Below are 23,816 nucleotides of genomic sequence, written 5' to 3'. Positions count from 1 at the left end.
TCAATTGTTCTGAGCACGTTTGATTGAAATAGCTTAAATGGACTGTGAGATATGCACCTTGAATCTATTAGATGGCCGATCTACACACTCTTTTAAAAAGATTTTAACACATAGTTTTGTAATTACATAAGTATGTATGTACATATATGCAATATATGGCGAGAGTATAATAAATATAGTACAAATCTGAATATTACATATACATACATACATGTTTACATGTTTCCCTCATTTTGTTTACGTTGTCATGTAAATATAATTCTTCGGAATGTAAAATTTCTCGGATTTTTGGCAACTAAAAATACTAATTAAACCAAATAAAACAAGTTTGATATTTAAAATTCGTAAAAATCATTCCCTTTCTTGTTTAGACTATTTATATTGAAGTCATATGGAGTCCCTATAAAAACTGTTACTTACTATTTTCGTTTTGCTGATTTCATTATATTCCACTATTTTGGCGGAATAAAAAAATTGTTTTCATACAATTATCTTATAAGTATGTACATATGTACATACATATGTATGTATGTATATAAAAATGAATTGCAAAATGTGTTGCTAAACGCATAACTCAACAACGCCTGGACCAATTTGGCCAATTCTTTTTTCTAAATGTTTGCTGAGGTTCAAGGATGATTTTTACGAATAGTTGCCGGCAAACCCCTAAAATCAGCCCTTTTCTTTTTCCCATACAAACGAATGAATGTTTGTTTGTTAATAACGCTAAGAGAACGGCTGCACCAATCTTGGTGAAATTTTCAGAGGTTGTTCGTTGTGAATCGGGGAAGATTCAGAAACAAAAATACCTTTTACTTTTCATCAGGAAAAGTCGGAAAATTGGATAATTCCAAAAAGTAACTTTTTTCCATACACATTTTTTTCAATTTTTGTTTGTTTTGTTTTTCAATATTTTGATTTGTAAATTATTTGAATCGTTCAATTTTGGTCGCTTGCTTTTTTATTCCGGCTATTCAAAAGAAAAATTATTGAAAATTATTCAGTGAAAACTTTATGTGTGTTTCACACAAAGTGATCAATTCCAGATTGAAATTGGTTACGAAGTCACGAAGAGGTCGGCCTAATATCGGTCGGCGTTCTTTTTGCCATCAACGTGTGGCAGCCCAAGGCAAGAAGTACTCCCAGGATGTGATGACATAAGTGCGGAATTATGGATCGCGGTCAATCAGCATGCGATCGTCACGATGTCTGATGGACTTTATCTTGAAGCAACGTATATGTGGTGCTGTTATATACGAGATGTATTTGTTGAGTGGCAAAGGAGAGGTTTGTCGCACGTACACATTCTTCTTTGGATGGTGGATGGTAGTTACACTAGATCAAAATGATGAAATCATTTCTGCGGAAATTCCTGATGTAGAGAAAAATCCAGTATTATACGAAGTGGTGAAATCCAATATGGTTCATGGACCTTGCGGACACCACAATCCCACTTCGGTTTGTATGTCTGACAACAAATGCACGAAACACTATATACATACGTGCTTTTCTTTCGGATCCACAGACTAGAAATGATGGATATCTACTGTATCGGCGTCGCTCACCAGACGACAATGGCAGGACATTCAGCATTCAATTTAGAAAAGTGAATATCGAAGTTGACATCACATGGATGGTACTATATTCACCATTAGACAATAATTCACAGTCAAAACTCATATGAATGTTGAGTATGGCAATTTGGTGTAATCAATAAAATACGTTTGTAATTACGTCACCAAAGGAAGCAACATGACAGTTATTGGCCTTGAACGAAATGAGATCGGGAAGTATCAAATAGGTCGATCGTGAACTGCAATAAAGCGCTTTGTAGGATATTTACTTTTTTAATTCATGAACGTTTCCCGACTGTTGTGCGTCTCGCAATTCATTTGGAGAATGGCCAAAGAGTGTATTTCAACCAAGTGAATACAGTACAGCTTGTGAAACACCGCCAGCAACAAAATTAACATTTACGAGTTTTTGCTCAACTTTCGTCAGTGATCCGTTTGCGAGAACATTGCTCTATTCGGCAATGCCTTGATATTAGACATGGAATGCATCGTCAAAGAAATGATTACTCAGAAAGCAAGGTCAAGCAGAAGATGGACATCTAAGTGTGTTCTCAACTAATGCATTAAGATGAATTTACACAATCCACCGGAAAAAACGCTTCTACCTTCGGTTGCTATTGATTAATGTATGCGGTTCAACTTCATTTGAGTCATTCCGTAGTGTGAATGATACGGTGTGTGCAACTTTTTGAGAAGGCAATTACAATTGCTGCAACATGATAATCACTGGAATCAAACGATGGACCTTGCGATAGCTACTTCGAATGCAAATGAAGTTCGCACACTTTTCGCGATAATCATTTCGGCATATTAGCCTTCAAATCCGCGTCTATTATGGGATACGAACAAAAATGACATGCCGAAGACATTTTACATCGTATTCGCTAAGAATTGGATATGGGAAAATTTTGATTGATACTTCCAGTGATTTGATATCCATTCCACCTGCCGTTTGTCAATTCACTTCAACGAAAGATAAACTCATCACGAATGCTTATGCCAACATTGGCTGAATTATCGTAACTGTGATTGCTTGAGAGCACGTGCAATTTAGCACTTAAACTGGAAGATTCAAAGTGAAATGGCGGGAGGTTTGCGCTCATACAAAACGATTGATCCTCTTGATAATGAAGACGAAGCCGTGAATTATCCAGTGGAATTTCTAAAATCTTTAGAGAGGCTTGGTATACCGCCGCATAATTTGCGTCTCAAAGTTAGATCTGTCATTATTATATTTCGCAATCTTCATGCGCGGAAACTGTGTAATGGAACTCGACTGATTGTGACGGAGCTATCGAATACAAGGGGGCCAATGCTTGATTCTACGAATTCCAAAGATTTGCCATTTCAGTTCACAAGGATAAGCGCTAGAAGAGTGTGGCATAAATCTGGAAATGCCATGTTTTTCACACGGCCAATTATACTTCGCGTGTTCACAAGTTGGAAAACTATCTTCTCGGTACATTTACGCACGGGAACTGAAAGCAAAAAATGTTGTTTATAAAGCTGCCCTACATTGAAAAAAAATTTAGGAAAATCGCCTATAAATGAATCTAAATGTGGCAGAGCATTTATTTGGCTTGTTCAATAAGTGCGTAAAGGACTTCTTATATAGCTACCGGTTTTAAGTAAACAGCCATACGGTTATCGTGAGTCTCAATCTATTTGCGGAATATCATCTGTTACGGATGGAAAAGCCTCTACTGACCTGCATATTCTAGTACATTTAAATTGGACTGGGTTTTGATATCATATGCACCTAATGTTATATATGTATGTATAATACATTGAAACTCAAACATTGAAACATATTTTCGTTGAAAATAACTAAAAAACCTATGGATACAAAAAATTAATCCTACTTAAAAGTATGTAATAAGAAGCGAAACAAAACTTCATGAAGCTTTTGTAATATTGTATAATATATTTTTGGCAGAGGTCGACCCCTCGCACATTGCGTACATGCCATATAACTCAAATACTACCATACTCGTATTACATATATAAATAGGTATGTAGAACAGAGTGGAGGTGCAAATTAATGGGCGTTACTGGCAACGAAATATGTACTGAATGAAAAACTGAAGAAAATCTCAAAAGAAACCCTAGCAACGCCTAAAAAGTTAAGTGTACTTTGGTGACGGAAGTTGGACATTAGGTATTCGTTTGAAGGTGTCCATTAATAGCAAAAGTATGGTCTTATGTACATACTATAGAAGTATGTACAAACATGCATCACAAACACTATATAAAAACCACTAGGGCAGAATTAAAATGGTAAAAAATGTGAAATGCTTTTAATTTCATTTATTAATTTGCCTACAAAGTATCGTTTGCTTTAATTTGCGGTGCGGGTGCAGACACGCGCGAACAACAGGATCAAGAAAAAAGCGTTGATGAATGTTTTTGAGTGCGCGAAAACTGAAAAAATTAATTGTAAGAAAAAGAAAATGGGTGATGGTATCCTGCTCGTGATTTGTATGTGTTGGCGGGTTGTTTTTCGACGGTAGGTGGTTGGTTGGTTTTGTTCTAAGAGTGTAAGTGCAAAGTGTACTTATGAAAAAAATTATTCTTTGCCTGTGAATTTAGAATAAGTATGTAACGTAAACAAAAAAATACTTCTCTTTATCTTTCGTTGCTTCGAGGAAAATATTTTGTACATACATACATACATATGTACGTATGTATATATAAGCTCGTAATTTTTTGAAACTTTCCATTTACTTTCAATGAATTTCTCTTTTATTATAGCTACTCTTTTCATCTAAGATATCACATAAGAAGCGGTCAGAATATATTGAATACGCGTCATGGTTAATGAAGTATACATATGAATATGGTAAGTAAATTTTTGCATAAGCGTTTTATGTATTAGAACTTCAAGTCTCAGCTTCAAAAACTATAAAGTTTATTTTTTAATTAAAATTAAAAGTCATATACTTTTTTTGAAAACTTTAATTTATTACCCAGCTTATTAGTCACATATAAGGTACTCGTTAGCTAAATCTCAAATAGATGAATGACCTAAAGCCCCTCTATTTCCCTGGCTGTTCCATGACATTTTTTCATCATTTGAAATGAAATACAAATGTATTATTTTTTGCATTAATGATATAAATAATTTAAGAGTTATTTAAATAAAGAAGAGAAGATAACAGAAAAGGTTTATTAATTTTTCAAAAATTGTTTTAACGTTGAATATATTTAATTAGCTTCAATATACTTATGTACATACATATACTTATGTATATGTAAACATATAATATGTATGTACATATGTACATATAAGCTATAAGTATGCTATTAACTTTGCAATGTATATTTCTTACTATTCGTCCATATATTGCAGAAGCAATTTCATCATATAAATTTTTAATAGACTGAATTACGTGGTTAAATATCTTTTTCAGTGTTATTCGATATATTTAATCTTTTAGTGTGCACATGTTTTATACAAACACTCACGTTTTAGAGTTAGTACACATATTGGCGTACACATATTGGCTTTCGATTTTTAAAGCTTGAAGGTTCCACTGAGAGGGAAATGTTGCGGTTGTTCTTTTCATCTTAAAATGAAAGAAATTGTATTTTACTGAATTCGCCGTTATAGATATACTGCTTAGATGTACACTGAATTGCACATATTGCAGAAACTGACTATTAGATGAAAAAACTAGTCAATTCTGTCCAACATTTTGCATGTTTTGTCTGTATAGAAAATCAATAACTGAGACTAAACGTAAATTCTCTTTTAAACAATATAAAATAGTTTATAAAATATATAATATTATATTTGTTCTTCTATTGCAATGTATTTATGTAGTACTATAATATTTATTTATATTTACTTATTTAATAAATTCTATTTGCAATTTAATATATAGAACATGGGCAAAAAATTAATACTACATTCCTTAATTTATTTAATATTCCCTACAGATTTTTCCTATATACATATGTATGTTGTACCGTAAAACACCATTCAACTCAAGAAAAAAAACATTAGTAAGTAGCAAATATAGAAGTACAATCACGAGCACATATGACGTTCTAAATCGGTCTGATATTGTTGTTATGGATTATTTTGCGTATGGCAAACGCTCGAGAACATAATATGGTAAGTCAAGTAACACGAAAACTATAATTACATTTCGCTTGAAAAATTACGTCAAAGGTATTTTGTAGTTAAATCTCAGAAGGATATTACATACATATGTAAGAACTTGCAAAAGTAAAATTATACGTAAGCAACGTACCTTTACGTTCCCTTATTATCATATAAATAAATATACGTGCGTAAATATATGTGAGTAACCGTTTTAGGCTATTATGTCGTAAAGTGTTGAATCGTTGTCCTGCATATTCAGAACACATAAATGATATTCATGCATGCGGAAAATATTCTAAAATTTCATGAATAATATGAGAGTGTGAAAAAATGGACAGAAAGAAAAAAATAAATTTATACAACATTTGGAATCAATCAAAACTCAATACAATTGCTAAGAATCCATCTCAATCACAAACAGCAGATTAGTATGTTTGGTGAATACATATGCAAAACGCTAGTTTTTGAGTGTTAACGACATTGGGATACCAATTATAATCCTGCCTCCTTTGAATACGTAACATTGAAATGGAAATAAAGTCTGTTGGGGTTGCTGACAATTTGACCTCTTCGTTCCGTTGACACACTCATGAACTCTACAAACTAATTCATTCCTATTTGCTTGTATATTTGAAAATAGATATTTATGTAAATACTTACATATGTATGTATGTATCTTTTTAAGGTAAGATATTCGATTTTTTTTGATGTTTGGGTGAAAATTGAAAATCATTCAAGATTGAATGTCAATCATTAGTAATTTTTTGATTTTTTATTTTCTAATACTTTACGAAGTTTACTGAATATAAGAATTCGTTCATAAAAAATAATTTGTTAGACTTTTGTGTGTTTTATGGTTAAGTTAGGTATGTTCTACATAATAACTTTCCGATTGAAGGGAAAAAAGTTAATAATTTATACCTACTGAAACATAGAACAACAAATTTTTGATTATAACAATACAGCCGACACTGATTTTCTTTCGATAAGTTTAGATTTCCTCAAACGAATTAAACTTAGGAACTTTTGGGTTACAACTAGACATTTTCCAAGCTAATTAAGGTAATAATTGCATTAATAATATTAATAATAATAATATTAACAATTGTCATAACTGGGTCAAACCACGTCAAGTGGTCCACGAAAATTTCGAAAAATCACCGATTTTGAAAATTAGCAGTTCATTAGAAAGGGGACCAGACGCATACCCCGCGATATAAATATTTCGTCAAAATTATTTTTTTATTTTAAAGTTAATGAAGGTTGAAATTTGGAGCATGATAAAATTGTAAAATTTTTTTATCATAAACTACTAGAGTTAAATCGATGAAATTTTATGAAGTCAATAGAAGTAAATAATAACATTTTACCTAATTTTTTGAAGAACTGTTTAAAAAGTTCAATTCACTTTATCGACACCAGAAAATTTGGGCATACAATAATCTAAAAGGAAATTAGAATTTATGATTTTCTGGGTTCAGCCAAAGAACCTACACTTCAGACCAAAAATTTCAGTCTTCCTTCGATATTGTCCATTTCAACATTTGATTTGTGAATAATTTCCTATTTTATCTCGCTTTGGATTAATACCGCTTTACTATATGTGTGTGAACATCAAGCGAATCAACCTATCTCGACCATTAAAAAAATTTCATATGTACATACATATTTATTGTTCTATATCTACTATATTCGGTGAATCATGTCGCTAGAGTATGTAAATTAAAAAAAACTTTGGGGACTCAACGTGAAATCTGTTCCTACTAATTTAAGTTCTCTGCATCTAGTAGAAAACCAAACTATGTACAACTACAACAACACCAATGGTATTTGCAAGTTTTCAAAGCACTTGCACGCAACATGCACACAGGACATAACTTTTGCCTAGTACTTGTTTACTTAAATTGCTGTATCATTAGAAACTCATTGAATGTAGTTGATAAAGGCAAATTTTTTTGGTACAAAACTTGTGCTGAATAAAGAAGCAAGAAATGGTAAAAATATTGTGTACAAATATTTGCGGTTTCAGCTTTGAGCAGTGTAGTAGGTTTCTATCGAAACAACTAAATATGTTTCTCTGTATACTTCAAATATTTACTAGGAAGAAATAAAAAATATCCTGCAAAATATAAGACGGAAGGTATTTGAAAAGATAGTAAGAATTCTACAAAGTCAAAATAATTATGTCTGTAATAGTATTAACTTGTGTAAAAAATTTAGATAACCTATTGGAGCGGGTATGTGTGCTCCTTGATGTTATAAAGATATAGATATTGGAAATGGACGGAATGACTCCAGTGCCACCTGTGGAATTTGAAAATGCATGAATGGCTATAACTCAGAAACCTTGTAAGTTCCGTTTTTGACCTGTGGGGTTCCACAGACTTCCAGCCCTATTGTATAGAAGTTCTAAAAGTGCATTATCTAAAAAGCTCTTCCTTTACTCGTAAAATTTCGGAAAAAATTATATCGACAATAATCGAAATTTTTTTTAAGTAAGCTTATTTCACAATTCACACAGTTAAAAAATATTTGGTGTTTGAAGCTCCCGAACTAAGCTTTGTAAAATTTGTTTTAAATATCCAAGAGTTTTTACTGTAATATACATATATCAAAACAAAAGTAGCTCAATAAGCTCGGATGTTGTCTGAAGAAAATTATTTTAAATATATTGTTACATATATTTTTATGTAAAATATCGCTTTTCTAATTATACGTCTAAGGGATGAGGGAAATGCTCATCAATAATTTCCTTTGAAACTACAGACGCTTAATTAATTCGATTGAGTGAGAGTGGTCCTATTTTCAATGGCTACTCAAACAATTTGTTGCTGGGTATATACATAAATGTACGTTCATATATGTGTACAAATTGTCCTTACTTGTTAGTTTGCAATTAAAAATTTCCAATTCACTTCCTTTAAGAAAATCTAGGTTGTATTGGAATCACTATTTTACCATATGAATTATAAATATATTTTCATTTGTTAATTCAGAAATATATTTTTACTACGTATTATATACAAAAGCTTTTTGAATATAACCCAAGAGTCCTAAACAGGAGGAGAAGGTGTAAGTAAGAACGACACTACCAAGAGGTAGTGTTATCTTACACATAAACGGTATAGAGTTAAGGATTTATTTACATACATATTTACATTTACAAAAGAAAGGTGTATGTATGTATGTACTATGTACATACAAACCAAAGTTACGAGGTCGAAATTTAATTAACCATTTTTGTTTTCGCTATTTGAGTTATTTGCCACGTTTCAACATTGACAGTATTTGTTTGCTGTTCGTGGATGCGTAGAATCCAAATTTAGTTCATTTTGATTTTTCCGCATTATGCTCTGAATCTGTTGTTTTCATGTCCGACTTACCATGGCAATGTTTATTTCCAAAAGCTTCAAAAGCTGCAGAAGTACGTTTATACAAGTATGTATATTCCCCTACAAGATGTTTGAATATTTAAGTGATTAGAACACGTTGTTATTGTACGTTAAATAATTTATTTATTTTTTCCAGTTATTTATATTTTGGACATTAGGAACTGATGTTTGAAAAGCGACAATTGTTGCTAAGCTAATTAGATATACTAATATCCTACTCCTATAGTGGTGTTCTTCATTGTATTAGTCGAGAAATTAAGGATCTTCCATTGTATCAAGTACCTATTTTCTTAGTATTAATGAAAGCACTGTTTTACTTGAGTGATTTTATTTTCTTAAATAGTAAAATTGTCAGATTACATTTACAATAGCAAAAGCTAAATTAAGAATCAAATAATTTATTGAAATAAACTTGTCAAATTCCGAAATATTAACCTACGGCTTTACTGAACTGAAGTTGGTATGGCACGAGACCACCCATTGCTGAATCTAGGGATATATGAACGGCTGATTCGGTCAATTTATTGTAAATGACCATTGTGAATTGGCGCACTTTCTGCATTCATTCTTAACAAAAAAAACTGTAACAAATCTTTATAATTTAAATAGAAATTATAAAATCTATTTAAAATTTACCTTCCTCAACAATTTAACGTCAAAATATGTATTTTAGTAAAATGACAGCTAGCACAGGGTTGCAATTATTTTTTTACGTGTCATTGCACGAAAATAAACATGGGTTTTCGTCTGACACATATTACAGCCATTGCAAATAATTTTCTCCATGTGTTTGTTGTTGTGCTGTTGCACCAAGAGGAAAATTCTGCAATTCGCGTACCGTGCAAGGGTTTTGCAAGAGCAAAGGAATCTCCCTATTATTTTAATATTTTTAACCTCTCACAACATGTTGGTAGAGAGGGAGTATTATGGTCTCGTTCACCTAACGGATGTTTGTATCACCTAAAACGAATCAAGATAGATATGTACATATGTATGTAAATGATCAGGCTAACGAGACGAGTTAAGATCCGAGAAATCTCAATGAAGCTTGCTACATACATACATATGTATGTATGTTCCTTGGCACCCAAGAGTGGCCCAGAAAACATTATATGAAAATCTATAAAATGTCATAACTAAGCACTAAATTAACATACACAATTTGAATTTGGTACAGGGGATCGGAGTAACAAGGGACACCTAATTTAATTTTTTTATTAATTAAATTTTTTTAAAGGATTAAATAAGATTTTAACCATATTTCTATCACAACTTCTCCATATAACAAACTTGTCAATTCTATCTGATTCTTTCATTTTACAGTATACAAATCAAAAATCAATGAAATTTTCAGAACAAAACTTTTCACAAATAGTGCAAAGGTGCTTAATATTGTGCTAAAAAATATTGTGGAAATCAGACTATAAGTATTCAAGGACACAGCCACCAAATATGTCGAGCTCACTGCATATGACTGATTTTTACCAAACATTCTACCAATATGTGAGTTCTAGTACTGAAATTCGGGGAGAAAAGTTTTTAATGACAGCATGCCTTTGTGCTAAAAATGGGTAAAATCGTATCAATACTTCCTTTAGCTCTTATATACCTGATATAAATATGTTCGAACTAGCGGTTGACTTTATACTTGGAAGCAGTACTTTCTTCTTTCAATTAAGATATGTACGAAATCCTGTATATTACCTTACCTTGCGAGAATATAAAATGTTTGGTTACATCCGAACTTAGCTCCTCCTTACTTGTTCAATACACAATTTTACCAATACCTGAATATATTTTCACGCCTTTGAGTTCCGTTAAATCTTCATTAATTTTTTTAATTTGTTTATTTTGTTATTTGATTTTATTTAATAAGTCAATAATCTTATGAGCTTGACATTGCACAGGCTTCTTAAATATAGTTGTTGATTAATGAAAATTGGTACTTAATAGCTTTGTTCTTTGAATCTTTGCTTTCTAATATTAAAATCGAGCTCAGACTATTATATTAAAAAAGAATATAATGCTGGAAGAATATACTAATATACTATAAATCAAACTTGTTTGATGGATCAGTGCAGACAATTAAAAATCGCTTGTTAAGGCATTTTAGCCTACAATCGCTCAATTGCCAGTTTTTAATACTATTTGTATTAAATTTTGCAAGAATAACACCCTTTTGTCTACATACATATGTACATCATATTGAGAAATTTTCTATAGTTTAATACTAATATACGAGATCTACAATAACTTTTGTCATGTTTATTGTGAACAACTCGACGAATTCATTTAGTTTACCAACAAATGTTAGGTGTCCCGTTACATACTTTCAATAGGCAGGTAAATGTTTACGCACATCTGTTAAAAAGGCCAGTTATATTCGGCATTTTGAGGAGATATTATGTCATTTCATTCTTAAATTAAAGACAGTGAAGCAGTGGCTGGACAATAGGGATGCTGTACTGATGAACTGACAAAAATTCAATGCACCTGGTTGCGCTCAATTTACTCCGTTTGGTAATTACGGATTCTGCCAAGTGGTATCGTGTATCAGGTCCAAATAAATTTTGAAAAACTTGTACAATATAACATTGGGAGAAAACAAATTTTTAACACATAAAATTAAATTACTTATTCACTATCTTTGGTTTGGGGTTTAAAAAATACAATCTCATAAACTTTAGAGGAAATGTATCGTCACCTGAAATGCAAAATAACGTAACAACATTTTCGGAAATTTACAGTTGCATGAATGAAACACGAAATAATATGGAAGATGAGTGAAATAAAAATTTAATATTGGTTAAAACTAGTTTATATTTGATCGGAGAACCAGAAAATGTTGAACATATATAATATTATGTATGCAATTTGAAGTAGTGAAGCGTAATCAATAAGACACCCAATTTCGAAGTTTTTGATGATACGTTATTTTGCATTTCAGGTGACGATATACAATATACCTACTTTAATTTTTATATACTGAAAGTGTAGAAAGTACAAATTACTTTTATCCCACATGGATAATTAATTTTAATTTTTGCGAAATTTAGAGGAATTCCCTTTTTACTGGTTAAAGCAATTGCAAAGAGCACAAATTTAAAGGTTACAATTTTTTCTGTAACCATTCTACCGTGCATAAACAGAATTCGGTGTACATACTTATGTATATGGAAATGTTAAACTAAGGATAGAATGGATCAGTTCGAACGACCTACTCCCAATATACTAATGTTTGTTTCTCTGCTGTAGTATCTTGAGCAAAATATGAGTAGGTATTAAAACTGGATGCAGATCTCGCTAAAACTAAACGAGCCTATTTAACTTAGCACAAATTGACGTCGCTTTATACTTTCTGCAAACACTAATATGATGAGTATATTTATTTTCGTTAGCTAGGTTGACTTTATAAAATATACGAAATATTAAAACTTACAATAGGTTAATTTGACACCAAATGTTAAATATACACATGTATGATATGTACATACATACATATGTGCTATATATAGTATGTATACCTAGGCATTTTAATTATAAACGAATAAGTATATCAAAGAAATGTCAGGTTGAGAAATAGTATTTATTAAAACTTAGGACTTCATATTACAAATACATTAATTTTAGTTTTCCTTTCATTCGTTAAGAGATTGACATATACTATGTACTACGAGGTTGAAATGCATTGTATTATAACATGTGTGATATACCTACATACATAAGTATGTTCATAAACATAAGTACCATACTTACCAGGTTGAATGCTGCTAGCTGACATAAACATTTATAATTCAGTTTTTAGACATTTACATAGAAGAGTGAAGAGTATAACGGAATGCATTAACTTTTGTAACCAAAAATACCAAATTGAGGAGCGTACATGTGAGTCGGCCTAATGCAATAAGAGTGTTATCCAAAAATATGAATAAATAAAATATTTGTCGACGTAAAACAAATACGCGTGTTATCAGCGCATGTGAGTTTTTTTTTAATAGCATAACATGTGTTTCAACGAAGTCAAAGTGGATTTAATATTATAACTTGAACTATGTTTTAAAATATGCTCAGGGAAATTTATGTACATACTTATATTCAGTCCAAATGCTCCTTTTTATACTCTTGAAATATTTTGATACATGTTTTGTTCTGGTTGTTTGTATCACCTATAAAACTAATGGAGATAGATATGGAGTTATGTATGTACTATATATGTATAAGTATAAATTACCAGAATGAAAATACGAGTTGAATTGCGAATGACTGTCTGTCCGTCTGTCCGTGCAAACGATAACTTGATGAAAACTACTAAAAGCGTGGTAACTAACTTAGTAAATGCGCCAAAGGATTGAATTTCATAAACAGGTTGGTAAAGAAGGGCGCTATAAGAGCAAGTGTAAATATTGGACAAAGGGTGTGGCACCACCCACATCCTATTTTTCAGGAACTACTTGACCAATTCTAATTCCATCTGATTCTTTGACTTTGATTTTACTGTATACAAACCAAACATCAATTAAGTTAACAAAATAAGGCTTTGTACAAATAGTGCACTCAGGGTGCTTCATCTTACTCCCAAAAAATTTCGAAATCCGACAATAACTTCTAAAAAATCCAGCCACCAAATGTGTGGACCCCAGTGCATTTGGTTGATTTTTTACCGAACATATCGGTCATCTGTGAGGTCTAGTATTGAAATTTGGGGAGAAAATTTTTGTGATGACAGATATCTTTGTGCCAAAAATGGGTAAATTTTCTCGTAATAATTCGATTATTCCATCTGCTATTTGGCACGTAGCCCCGTCTTGTTGAAACCAGATGTTGTCACGATCAACTTCTTCCAATTGCGGTCATATTTTACCGCACAACACACATGAAAGATGACTTTCCTAAAATAATCGTCATTGTTTTGAAGCTGTTCCTAGGCAAAATAATCAAATTCACAACGTTTACGGTGGTTCAATGGCTTCAGTTCTTGAGTAAGAAAAATTTTATGCAGATGCTGGCCCAAATCCTTTCTCAAACTCCGTCAGGTTGTAGTTTGAGACAGTCCAAATGTTGGAGAACGTCTTAGAATTGAGAAATTGCAGTCTTCATTAGATTTTCATTGGGGAACAATTATTTGATAATAAAATTGAATAATTTGTAAACGTTGTGAAAAAACGGTAGAAAAAAAGCAGTATTTTACTGCCTCACTGCAGACCTCATCATCTCTAGAGGTGCTCTAATCCTTATCTAAACGTTGTGCGGGATCAAAAGTTAATCACTGATATAGTCAGATTAATGAGTGATTATATAAACATGGTATCTTTCAGCATTAATATTATGATATACCATAATGTAGATTATGTTGAAATCAAAATAGATAACTTGGATGTGTTTTATAAGTTAACAACAGTCTAATTCGTTGGAAACTATGGCATATAGTTACGACCGTCTAATTAAAATTAAACAGTTAGGATATCTAGAAAACTTCACACGCTTTTAATTCTTAAAAATGGAAAGAGTATATAAAGTGCGGTTGTACCCAAGGGTTCTTCCTTAATTGATATCAATATACCCTACCCAAAAATAGTATATGTATGTATTTACATTAAGTTACATTAATTTGCTACTTCCATTTCATCTGCAACAGTATTTATTCGCTTGGTGAGAAATTAACAACTTAATTAATTTCTTAGTCATTTATCTTTTCATTTCTGTTTTCAACACTCGCAAACATATATTTATGTATATATGAGTACATGGTCGAAATATGTTTGGTATAAACTTTTTCTCAATTTTTCTGTAACTTTGGTATTCGAAAGAAAAGTTTAGTTGTATGAGTCGCTTTAAGCGTTTTCTAGTATTGTGTATTTTATTCTCTAGCAAGAATATGGTACGTACATATGTGTAATATATACATATGTATATATTTTCACAAACTGTTTAATTTTTAATCAAATGTTATTACGGTATACATATGTATGTAGGTAAAGTAATACATAGAAATGTATTTATGTGTAAATTATGAAGAGATTGGAGAGATGCCATTTCATCAAGAAAACACAACGGTTTAGTGTGGTTTTTGGGCCGGTGGAATCATCGGTCAATATTTATTCAAAAATGATGCCGTTTAGAACGTAACCGTTATCATCCCGTGATAACCGACTATTTGATGCCTGAAATTGAAACTCGTGGCCTCAGCGACATTTGATTTCAACAAGACGGTGCCGTTTATTATTTATATTGATATTGATAAAAAATAAATTTATTTTTTTCTATTGATGGTAACCGCTGAGAAACATTTACAAAAATTGGTGTAAAGCGCGGGCTCCCTTGATAATTCTCGGTCCCCATTTTTTCCCCTTTCCTGTAATTTGTATACCATAGCCACAACGATGTAGGGACGGATCTAGTAAAGGTTTATATAATTTGAGAAATATTTTAAAATATATTCAAATTAAAAAAATGTATATGTTAAAAATAAAAACATTAATAATTATTATAATAAATTTTACGAACTTTGACATATTGGAAAAGATTTACAAAACAGCATCTGCGCTGCATAGAAATATGGAAGTCATATTACAAAAGTGCAAAACGATAGCACGCCGTGTAATGCCCATAGGCAAAACATGACAACCCTTTCGTACAAATGTTTTACTTTATTTTTTTGCTAAGCGTTGTGACCCTGTGATTTTTTCAGTGCTTCAACGCTTTTTTGTGATCATACATATTTTTTCAATTTGCATTTTTTCCTCCCTTGATCTTTTTGTATTTGAAAAGTTCTTTCTATTAGTTTTTCGTACATATGTATATATGTTGTTGCCATCCCATCGAAAGTGAGTATTAATCAGTTTTCTTGCTGTGCAGTGTGTGGGTCGTTTATACCAGGATGCTGAAATACATTTTTGGTTCACGACAAATGTCATGCACTATTCCTTTATTCCATATTAATGCTTAACAAGTGAATATTCATTTGTTTCCTCATTCAGAAAAAAAGTACGCTTGAGCAAGGGTTAAATTTCCGAAACGATTATAAAAAACTAAGAGGGAAAGAGTTTTTTGTAAAGGATAAAGTATTTCGTGCTTTTGCGTGCGGTTAGGTACACACAAAATGTTCAAAAATTTGCATAGCTCAGATATATATAGGGTGCCCGCTCATTACTAATAAACATATTTTTGACTTGATAAGTATAGGTGGACATGATATTCCTTTGCCAATAGCGCTGGTACATATGTATATAAGTAATCTTTAACATGGATCGAAACTAGGGAATTTTCATATTATGTTTGCTTAAAATGTCTTCGTTAAATGTGACTGAATGTTCCTAACTTTTTACGAAATGACATTTTTTTTATATTGTACATACACATACTTACATGTGTATATCAAACATTGAAGGTTGAGCATTTTATTAATTTTCGTGACTTCTTGCAAATATAAATACTATGATATTGAATATAGACCAAACACCATGTATATATTTCCTAAGTGCACAGATTCCACATTTATCATTATCATGAGCCGCTTATAAATGAAAAATAAGAATTAAAAAAATTAGGGTAGTTTAAATAGGAAAAAATTAAAATTCACCCAGACAACGCAACAAAAAAATCTGAACAACGAAAAAAAGGGTTGAGTGGCGAGTGTTCCTGTAAGTTGAATGTTGTTGCTTTCGAAATTTGAATATGTACGTATACTATACATTTAGATGCAAAGAGAGTTAATCAGAAAAATTGGAAATCGCACAGATGAGTTTCAAATGATGAAAAGGGGGCTGTGCGGTGAGGCGGCGATAGAGTTGCAGCCGGCGAAAAGGATATGCGACGCTGAGTCGACAAGATTGCCCCAGCCCAAGCAGTTTTTTAAATGTGGCTGAGTGGCTTCTGGATACATTTTTTTTGCTACGTGCGCCGAGGGGTGACTTAATTTCACGAAAGCGAAAGCGAAAAATGTGTACACATTTTTAAGTGCTGAGCATAACGGTTCAGTGCAGTACAGGGTAAACGGGATGGGGATGTACGATTTTAATTTTAATTTGAAAAATATGCATCGCATAATGCGTACTAGTTTGAGGTGACTGTAAAAACAACCGTGTTCACTCGTAAAGTTAAAGCCAATCTTCCAACGGTGGTCTGTTTGTTTCCAAAGGGTAGGTGCGGAATGGGAAGTATTTTTACGTGCGTAAAGCACTTAGGCGAAATTATGTTAGAAACAGGAACGCTATCTCCGCTAATGTAAAATGGAAAACAAAAAATCGATTTTTCTTCAACTTTAAATATTCTCCTTAAACTGTTTTTATTCCTCTAAGTCGTAATGCCAACAGACCTTCATCCCCACTTTTATGCAAAACTCATTTGGTGGCTCATGTTGTGCTCATTAAATAGGCAAAAAATGAGGGTGATACATTTTTTTCCTTGGATGACTGCCAGCGTACACAGAAAAATCTGTAATGAATCCTTTTGCTTCTCGAGCGCCGTAATTGTGTATACTTCTTTCCATTAGGACGTGTGCGCACCACGCGCTCTTCTCCTTAGAAGACATCCTTACAAGCCATAAGAAATTAAATTAACGTCAAATCGTTGGTGAGCATAAAAAAAATTACGAACAAAGAATAAATGATACTTAAGAGAAGTGTTGACTGAAGGATAGCGGCAGAAGGTAGTACGAGTGTGCTGCTGCTTAATCATCGCTCTCATTTCCCTCGAATTTTATATTAATGCACAAAAAATATTTTTTGAGAACAAAGCATAAGAGGCAAGGATTTTCTTATTAAAAAGCTATAAAATTATGTTCTTTGCTGAAAAGATGTAAAAACTTCAAATTTTTTTTTATAATTTTTGCCGGTTTTAATTTTAAGATCAAAAATATTTTGGCATTTTTACATACATACATATGTATATGTGCAGATATTTGTTTTGTGTATTATTTTTTAGTTATATACTAACGTTAATAAGTGTTGAATGGGGTCTAGAAAGGTTTCGTAAAGGGTAAACTTTTGTGTAGGTACGATTTTAAGAATGTGGTATTTGATGTATTAGCATTTTAAATAGTAGAGTTTTTGACCTGGGAAGAGATTCAGATATATTGTAAATCTATACCTGTGCTCTGAAAATACTACAGCTGTAATTGAATCTTAACCTAAGAGGAAATTATCTTTTGGCATGACATATTGTGATGTGCTTCGTGCCGATTCCGGAAAGGTGAAAGCAACAGTTTACAGCGACATATCCAATAGTGAAAATTGCTGTATATACATACATACATACATAGGAAGATATCAATTATTTTTTTTAATTTCAATCGATCGAGTCTTTGATTGTGTTTATCTTCCTGGCGATAAATAAGAGTCCCAAAGATAGGACAAATTCTAATTTAATTGTATTTTTTATTTCTCGTTCTTGTTTTTGTAAACTTAATTTTGTTGCGACATGGTAACGTATTACGTTAAACGCTACCAGCACTACATGTACGTACATACATACATACATATATTATGGGGAAAAGCATAGTTATAACAATCTGTAAAGAAAAAAATAACTGTCTTAAAGTCAAAATGAACAAGTATTTCACCAGTTCAAAAAGAGGTGTAACCTGCCAGAAGCAGATCATTCAAAAAAACTTCAACACCAAAACAGTCTGATGTTTATAAACGGTCCTTTCACAGCAAGAAGTAATTCATAAGAAGTTTCTGGAACCCTTGTAGAGTATATTTTACCTTTTCCTTATTTCAACACCTAATCCATGCCTACTCACAGACATCAAAGGGTTGCTAAGGGAATTTAGATCTATGTAAGCAAGTAAAATTTCTTTAAAGAAAATTTAACCAAATTGTCCTTTAGACAAAGTTGCTAGTATATAAGAGAGTAATAAAAAAATATATATAAGTATATATGTATGAGTATTTGCAAAGTCGGTGAGTCGATAATGAAGGAAATGGAGGTGGCAGAATGAAAACAGTTGCGACAATGAAAGGTTCCTGCACAGTAAACTGGAAAAGAGTACGTACATAAAACGTGCTGCATAGCACCCCGTCCAATTACTTTTGTAGAAATAAAGAAAATGTGATGCATGCCAATGACGAAAAGCCACCTTCAGTAAATAATTGAAAGAGAGGAATAAAATTAAAATATCGATTATCTGCAAAGTAATGAAAGGAATAACTGAACTTCTGTTTACCAACTTGCACAGTAGCATCAATGAGAAGTGTATGGCAATGTAACTTACGAAATAAAACCTAGTACTTGGCAAATTCAAGTATACATACTTATACCAGCAATGCTTCATTTCCTAGTGATAATTAGGATTAGGAGTAATTTAAGATATTATGGTATCTTGTCTGGGATTTGATCCCTGGATTAGGGATATGGTAAATGAAATAATAAAAGTCGTGATAAAAATCATATTACTATTTACTTTACAACCACTTATTGTTCCTACTAAATTATTGTAATTAATGAAGGAGTATGCTCTAAAATCATCTGTCCAAATCACACATGTGAGTTTTGACTTTATCCCACACCTAAGAAAATATTTTCATTGCAAGTTCTTATGGTACATATTACTATAAATCTGCACGCTTTTCTAAGTTAACGAAAATCATAGGTGTGTGGTGAAAGTGGTTGAAAGCAAACAAACCTTTTTCTTGACAATTTGCGAATGGAATAACCCCCCAAGGGATCTGAAAGTTATCCTTTTTTGTTGCTGGTGCTTATTGTTCGGTTGTTTTGCAAGGCGTAAAATTTGCGTGGTTAAACAACCTTAAAAAGGAACATACATATCACCATTTCATATGTGAAATGTAGTTGCCAGGAAGCTAACCACACATGTGCCACTCAAATTGGGATTAGCCACAAAATAGCAGCAAATACAATACACAAAGAATATTTGCATACATACATATGTACATACGTACGTTTGTGTTTTGTAACCAATGTGTTTATAAAATTGCGTACCTACAAACATTTTAAAGCGTTTAGGTGAGAAGGGAGTGTTGATGTTGACAGAGTGCACAAAAAAGCATATGAGTTGGCACACATCAGACTTCCTTTCTGACTTCATAAACTGTTGCATTTTTTGTGAGGGTGAAAGCAATGAGTACCACTGCATATACCAAAATTTATATGTGTGAATTTACATGTGTTTAGTTACTTGTATGGTTGAACAGGTTGTCATATATAAACTATTAATATAATTTCATGATTTGTGGTTATCTTGATAAGTTTCGAATAAGCAAATCCGTCCACACGTGTGTTATTGTTTTGTAGTTGATAAGACGGTTGTGTATGCGTTTCTAGTTGCAATATGTATTATGAGTATTGGATTATAGGTATTAAATTTACTTTTTTGATCGTAGGTAATTAAATGTGCAAGTATAAATACATACTTATAAAGTGCTGCGGTGGAAAATGATGCATTTTTTTAAAATGGATATTTAAAATCCCGAATATGAGTTTGGTATAGTAATTTTTTCTTTTGTCATTATTATTCCATTAACACTGTGTTTTTGCTTCTTAACGCTTTTCTTTTATTTTTCTTGTCTATCCTTTTTATTATTTAATATGTTCGTTTTTTTATTGGTCATATCTGAGCTTTCATTCATTGAACTTCAGAAGGAGTACTATATAATTTATTTGAAGTGAATCCAATTTACAGCATTAGTTATTTTCTTTTGATCCCGAAGAAAATGCAATTCAATCACTCGGATAAAATATTTGATAGTTGGCTTATAGTACATGCATATATGTATGTGTATGTATGATAATATAATATAATATATGTATGTATGTACATATACTTTGGCTGTATGTGGTTATTTGTTTAATTAAATGAATTAAGTGTGTTTTTCTTTTTGGCAGCTTCAATGCTGGAGCACATAATTCATAGGGTTTCTTTAAATTGTTGTAATGTTATATAAAGTTGTTAGTTCAGTTCCTTCGCGTTGAACTCCTTTTTGCATTGGTGGCTTTCGGCCGCGCTTAATAAATAACCCTTGCCAATCCAACACTGTGATTTATCAAGATAAAGAAAAGTCTGAAAGATTCTACGTTACTCATCACACGACGGTGAATTTTGTATTGACGGTATAATCTTTCTTATTTATTTATTTTTATTCGTTTACAAAATTTGATAACATTTATTTTTTGCTCCTTTCAAAATTCTTTGCGCAGTGACTACGGTAATGTTTTTAGGAAATTTTCCATCTACATCACGTGCAATTTATGATGCAGTCAATTGTGGATTTTTCTTTACCGCATTCAATATTGAGCGACTTTCACGGACGGTGAGTTTCGGCAGGCGATCAGATCGAGGTATTGACGTGATAATTCCTGTAGACTTCAAGTTCTTTATCACGGTATAGTCTGAACAGATTTACCTTCCTTCCAAAATTTAATAACGATGTTTCTTTCGTCGACTTTTTCTTTACTATTGGATACCATCGTCAATATTACATACATTTTTTATTAAAAAGAAAAACTTTTTTTGCACTTGTTTTTGATTAATTAAGAAACATTATCAACAACACGCACTAATTCCTCATCAATACCGGGTGCTTTTAAAATTAGAATACACTAAATATTTTATTTAAAAAAAATATTTTCAAACATTTTTGTATTAGCTTTTTGTATACTTAGGACGCTAAATGTATGTAGGTAGGTAAAGTGGCTCCCTAACGACTCACCTAGGCTTTTAGGAGGCCCATGGTGATACCATCGAGACCAATATTCCCTCACTCTATTGTCTCCTCTCTGAGCCATCTCGAGCTTCTGATGAAGTTTATCAGTGCACGAAGTTTTATATCATTCCTTTTGACTTTTAAAAGTCGGCATGTGTGGTCTCTGTTCCATTCAAGCGACGCTTGCTTGCTTGATGAGGAAATTTAAGACATGTTCGTGCTTAGATAAGTCATATAGTTAATAGTATATAATTTTTATTTAAATAAACTGTGAATAATTTGCTTGCCTCAGTTATTAACTTAAAAATTACTAATACACCTTTTTACAATGTTGAACTGCTTTTCTTGGTAATCACATATGACTGAGCATAAATACATATGTATGTATGTATGTATATATGCACCAGAAATACGTAAATCAAATATTATGTGGATAAAAACAATAAATTTATTATTCTTCTCATGAGCAGAATGCACTTTAAAATTTTGTTTGGCGATTTTTTGCCATATTCACTAATTTATTATAAATTTATTGTGCTTCCATAAAAATGATTTTGAAAAATGATTTTATTTCTATATTAAAACATTAACATGAACTAAAAAAATACACAGTAAGTAGTGAAAAATTTTAATTTTAGAAAAAAATGAAAAAGAAACAAGTAAACGATTAGAGCTACAATTATCAATTAAAATATATTTGGGTTTATATAAATTAGAGCGTCGCATTCTATAATTAAAATAATAATTACTTATTCTTGCTCGCATTCTCCTTTGAGTCTTACTTTTATTTTTCCTTTAAAAAGTTTTTTCTATTCTCGAAAGTGGTCACAGGTGTAGGTGTACAACTTTTTGTTGTTAATTTTTTTGGACGAAGCAAATGAGCTAATATTTATCGTTAAGTCACCGTTAACGCATATTGCATACCGCTTTCCCTGTTTTACTGCTATATAGCAAGTTTGTTCACCACCTTTCATATCAGCATCCTTAGTAAGATATTTTAAGCGTATGCAAATGAGTCATTGGAAGATGAAAGCGGGGTGCGCTTCAAACACGAATCAACCAAATGAGTATTTTCCTGCCTAAACCGTTTTCCCTCCGCTTTTGTTTACTTTCTCATTGTACGGCCGATAAAATGTTCGGCGACGTTCCAGAGAGAATGAGCTGAATTTTCTTTTTACGCCGTTCTGCATAAATTACGAAAGGAGTAAAAGTACGAAAATATAATGAAGAACATTTTTTCATTATTACGTTTCTCCAACTCGGTTTTTATAATTTTCATCATTTCCACTTTCTGGTTCTTTTCGTGACATTCGCCCCACTCCAATATGCATTTTAGGCTTACTCCACCTCTTTTGAGATAATCAAAAATGCTGTATTTGGAGGCAGCAGGAGTCAAAGACAAGCAAATCGTATAAAGCTTTGAAAGAAATGTGGTAGTACTCGTATAGCCCAAAAAGTCGCAATGGAGTTTCGAAAAGAATAAAAAATTGCATAGTATTAATTTATGTTTGCTGTACTTCTCGCTGTAAAGACAGCATAGCGGTAAATAAGGGAGGTGAATGGATATTTGTGAATACCTACATACATATATAATGAATTTAAAATACATACACTGGTGGTCAGATAAATATAAATGGCTTTTGACTATTTAGTTTTATTAGTTAGTTTTAATTTATTTTTTTTTAGCAATTTCAGCAAATACCAAAAGGAAAATAAAATTTCAAAATTATCGTAACAATTTCTAAATGTTTAATTGAAATTTAACTAGGCCAATTAATATTTTATATGCTCACTTACATAGGTATATGTACATAGGAACTATAGTTTTTGCGAGTTGTCAATCCAGCACTTTGAACAATAACATCGAAAAAGTTAGGTGATGGAATAGGCTCTCAAAATATGTATGTACATATATTATAGATTATTTCCGAAATCTTAATTAACTAATAATAATATCTTAATATAAGTATGGCATGCGAAGAATGAGAGGAGGCTACAAAGAATACATACGTACTCGTATTTGGAAATGTGGATTAAAGGCGGTCATGCTTTTTGTAAGTGACAATTACAACTTTATTGA

At 31.9% G+C, this 23,816-nt stretch overlaps 1 protein-coding gene across 1 annotated transcript in view; it reads left to right on the top strand.

Annotated features, from left to right (window-relative positions):
* Positions 1-5,552: 5,552 nt before the first annotated feature.
* The window catches only part of LOC120772576, a 128,489-nt gene continuing 110,225 nt past the window's right edge, over positions 5,553-23,816 (top strand). Inside the window, exon 1 of the mRNA XM_040101273.1 lies at positions 5,553-5,691. Coding sequence (XP_039957207.1) covers positions 5,665-5,691 — 27 coding nt within the window. The 5' untranslated portion in view covers positions 5,553-5,664. The remainder of the gene's footprint in view (positions 5,692-23,816) is intronic.

This window comes from Bactrocera tryoni, chromosome 3 (assembly GCF_016617805.1).
Source record: "Bactrocera tryoni isolate S06 chromosome 3, CSIRO_BtryS06_freeze2, whole genome shotgun sequence".
Classification (NCBI taxonomy): Eukaryota; Metazoa; Arthropoda; class Insecta; order Diptera; family Tephritidae; genus Bactrocera; species Bactrocera tryoni.
This window is presented reverse-complemented; position numbering and strand designations above follow the sequence as displayed.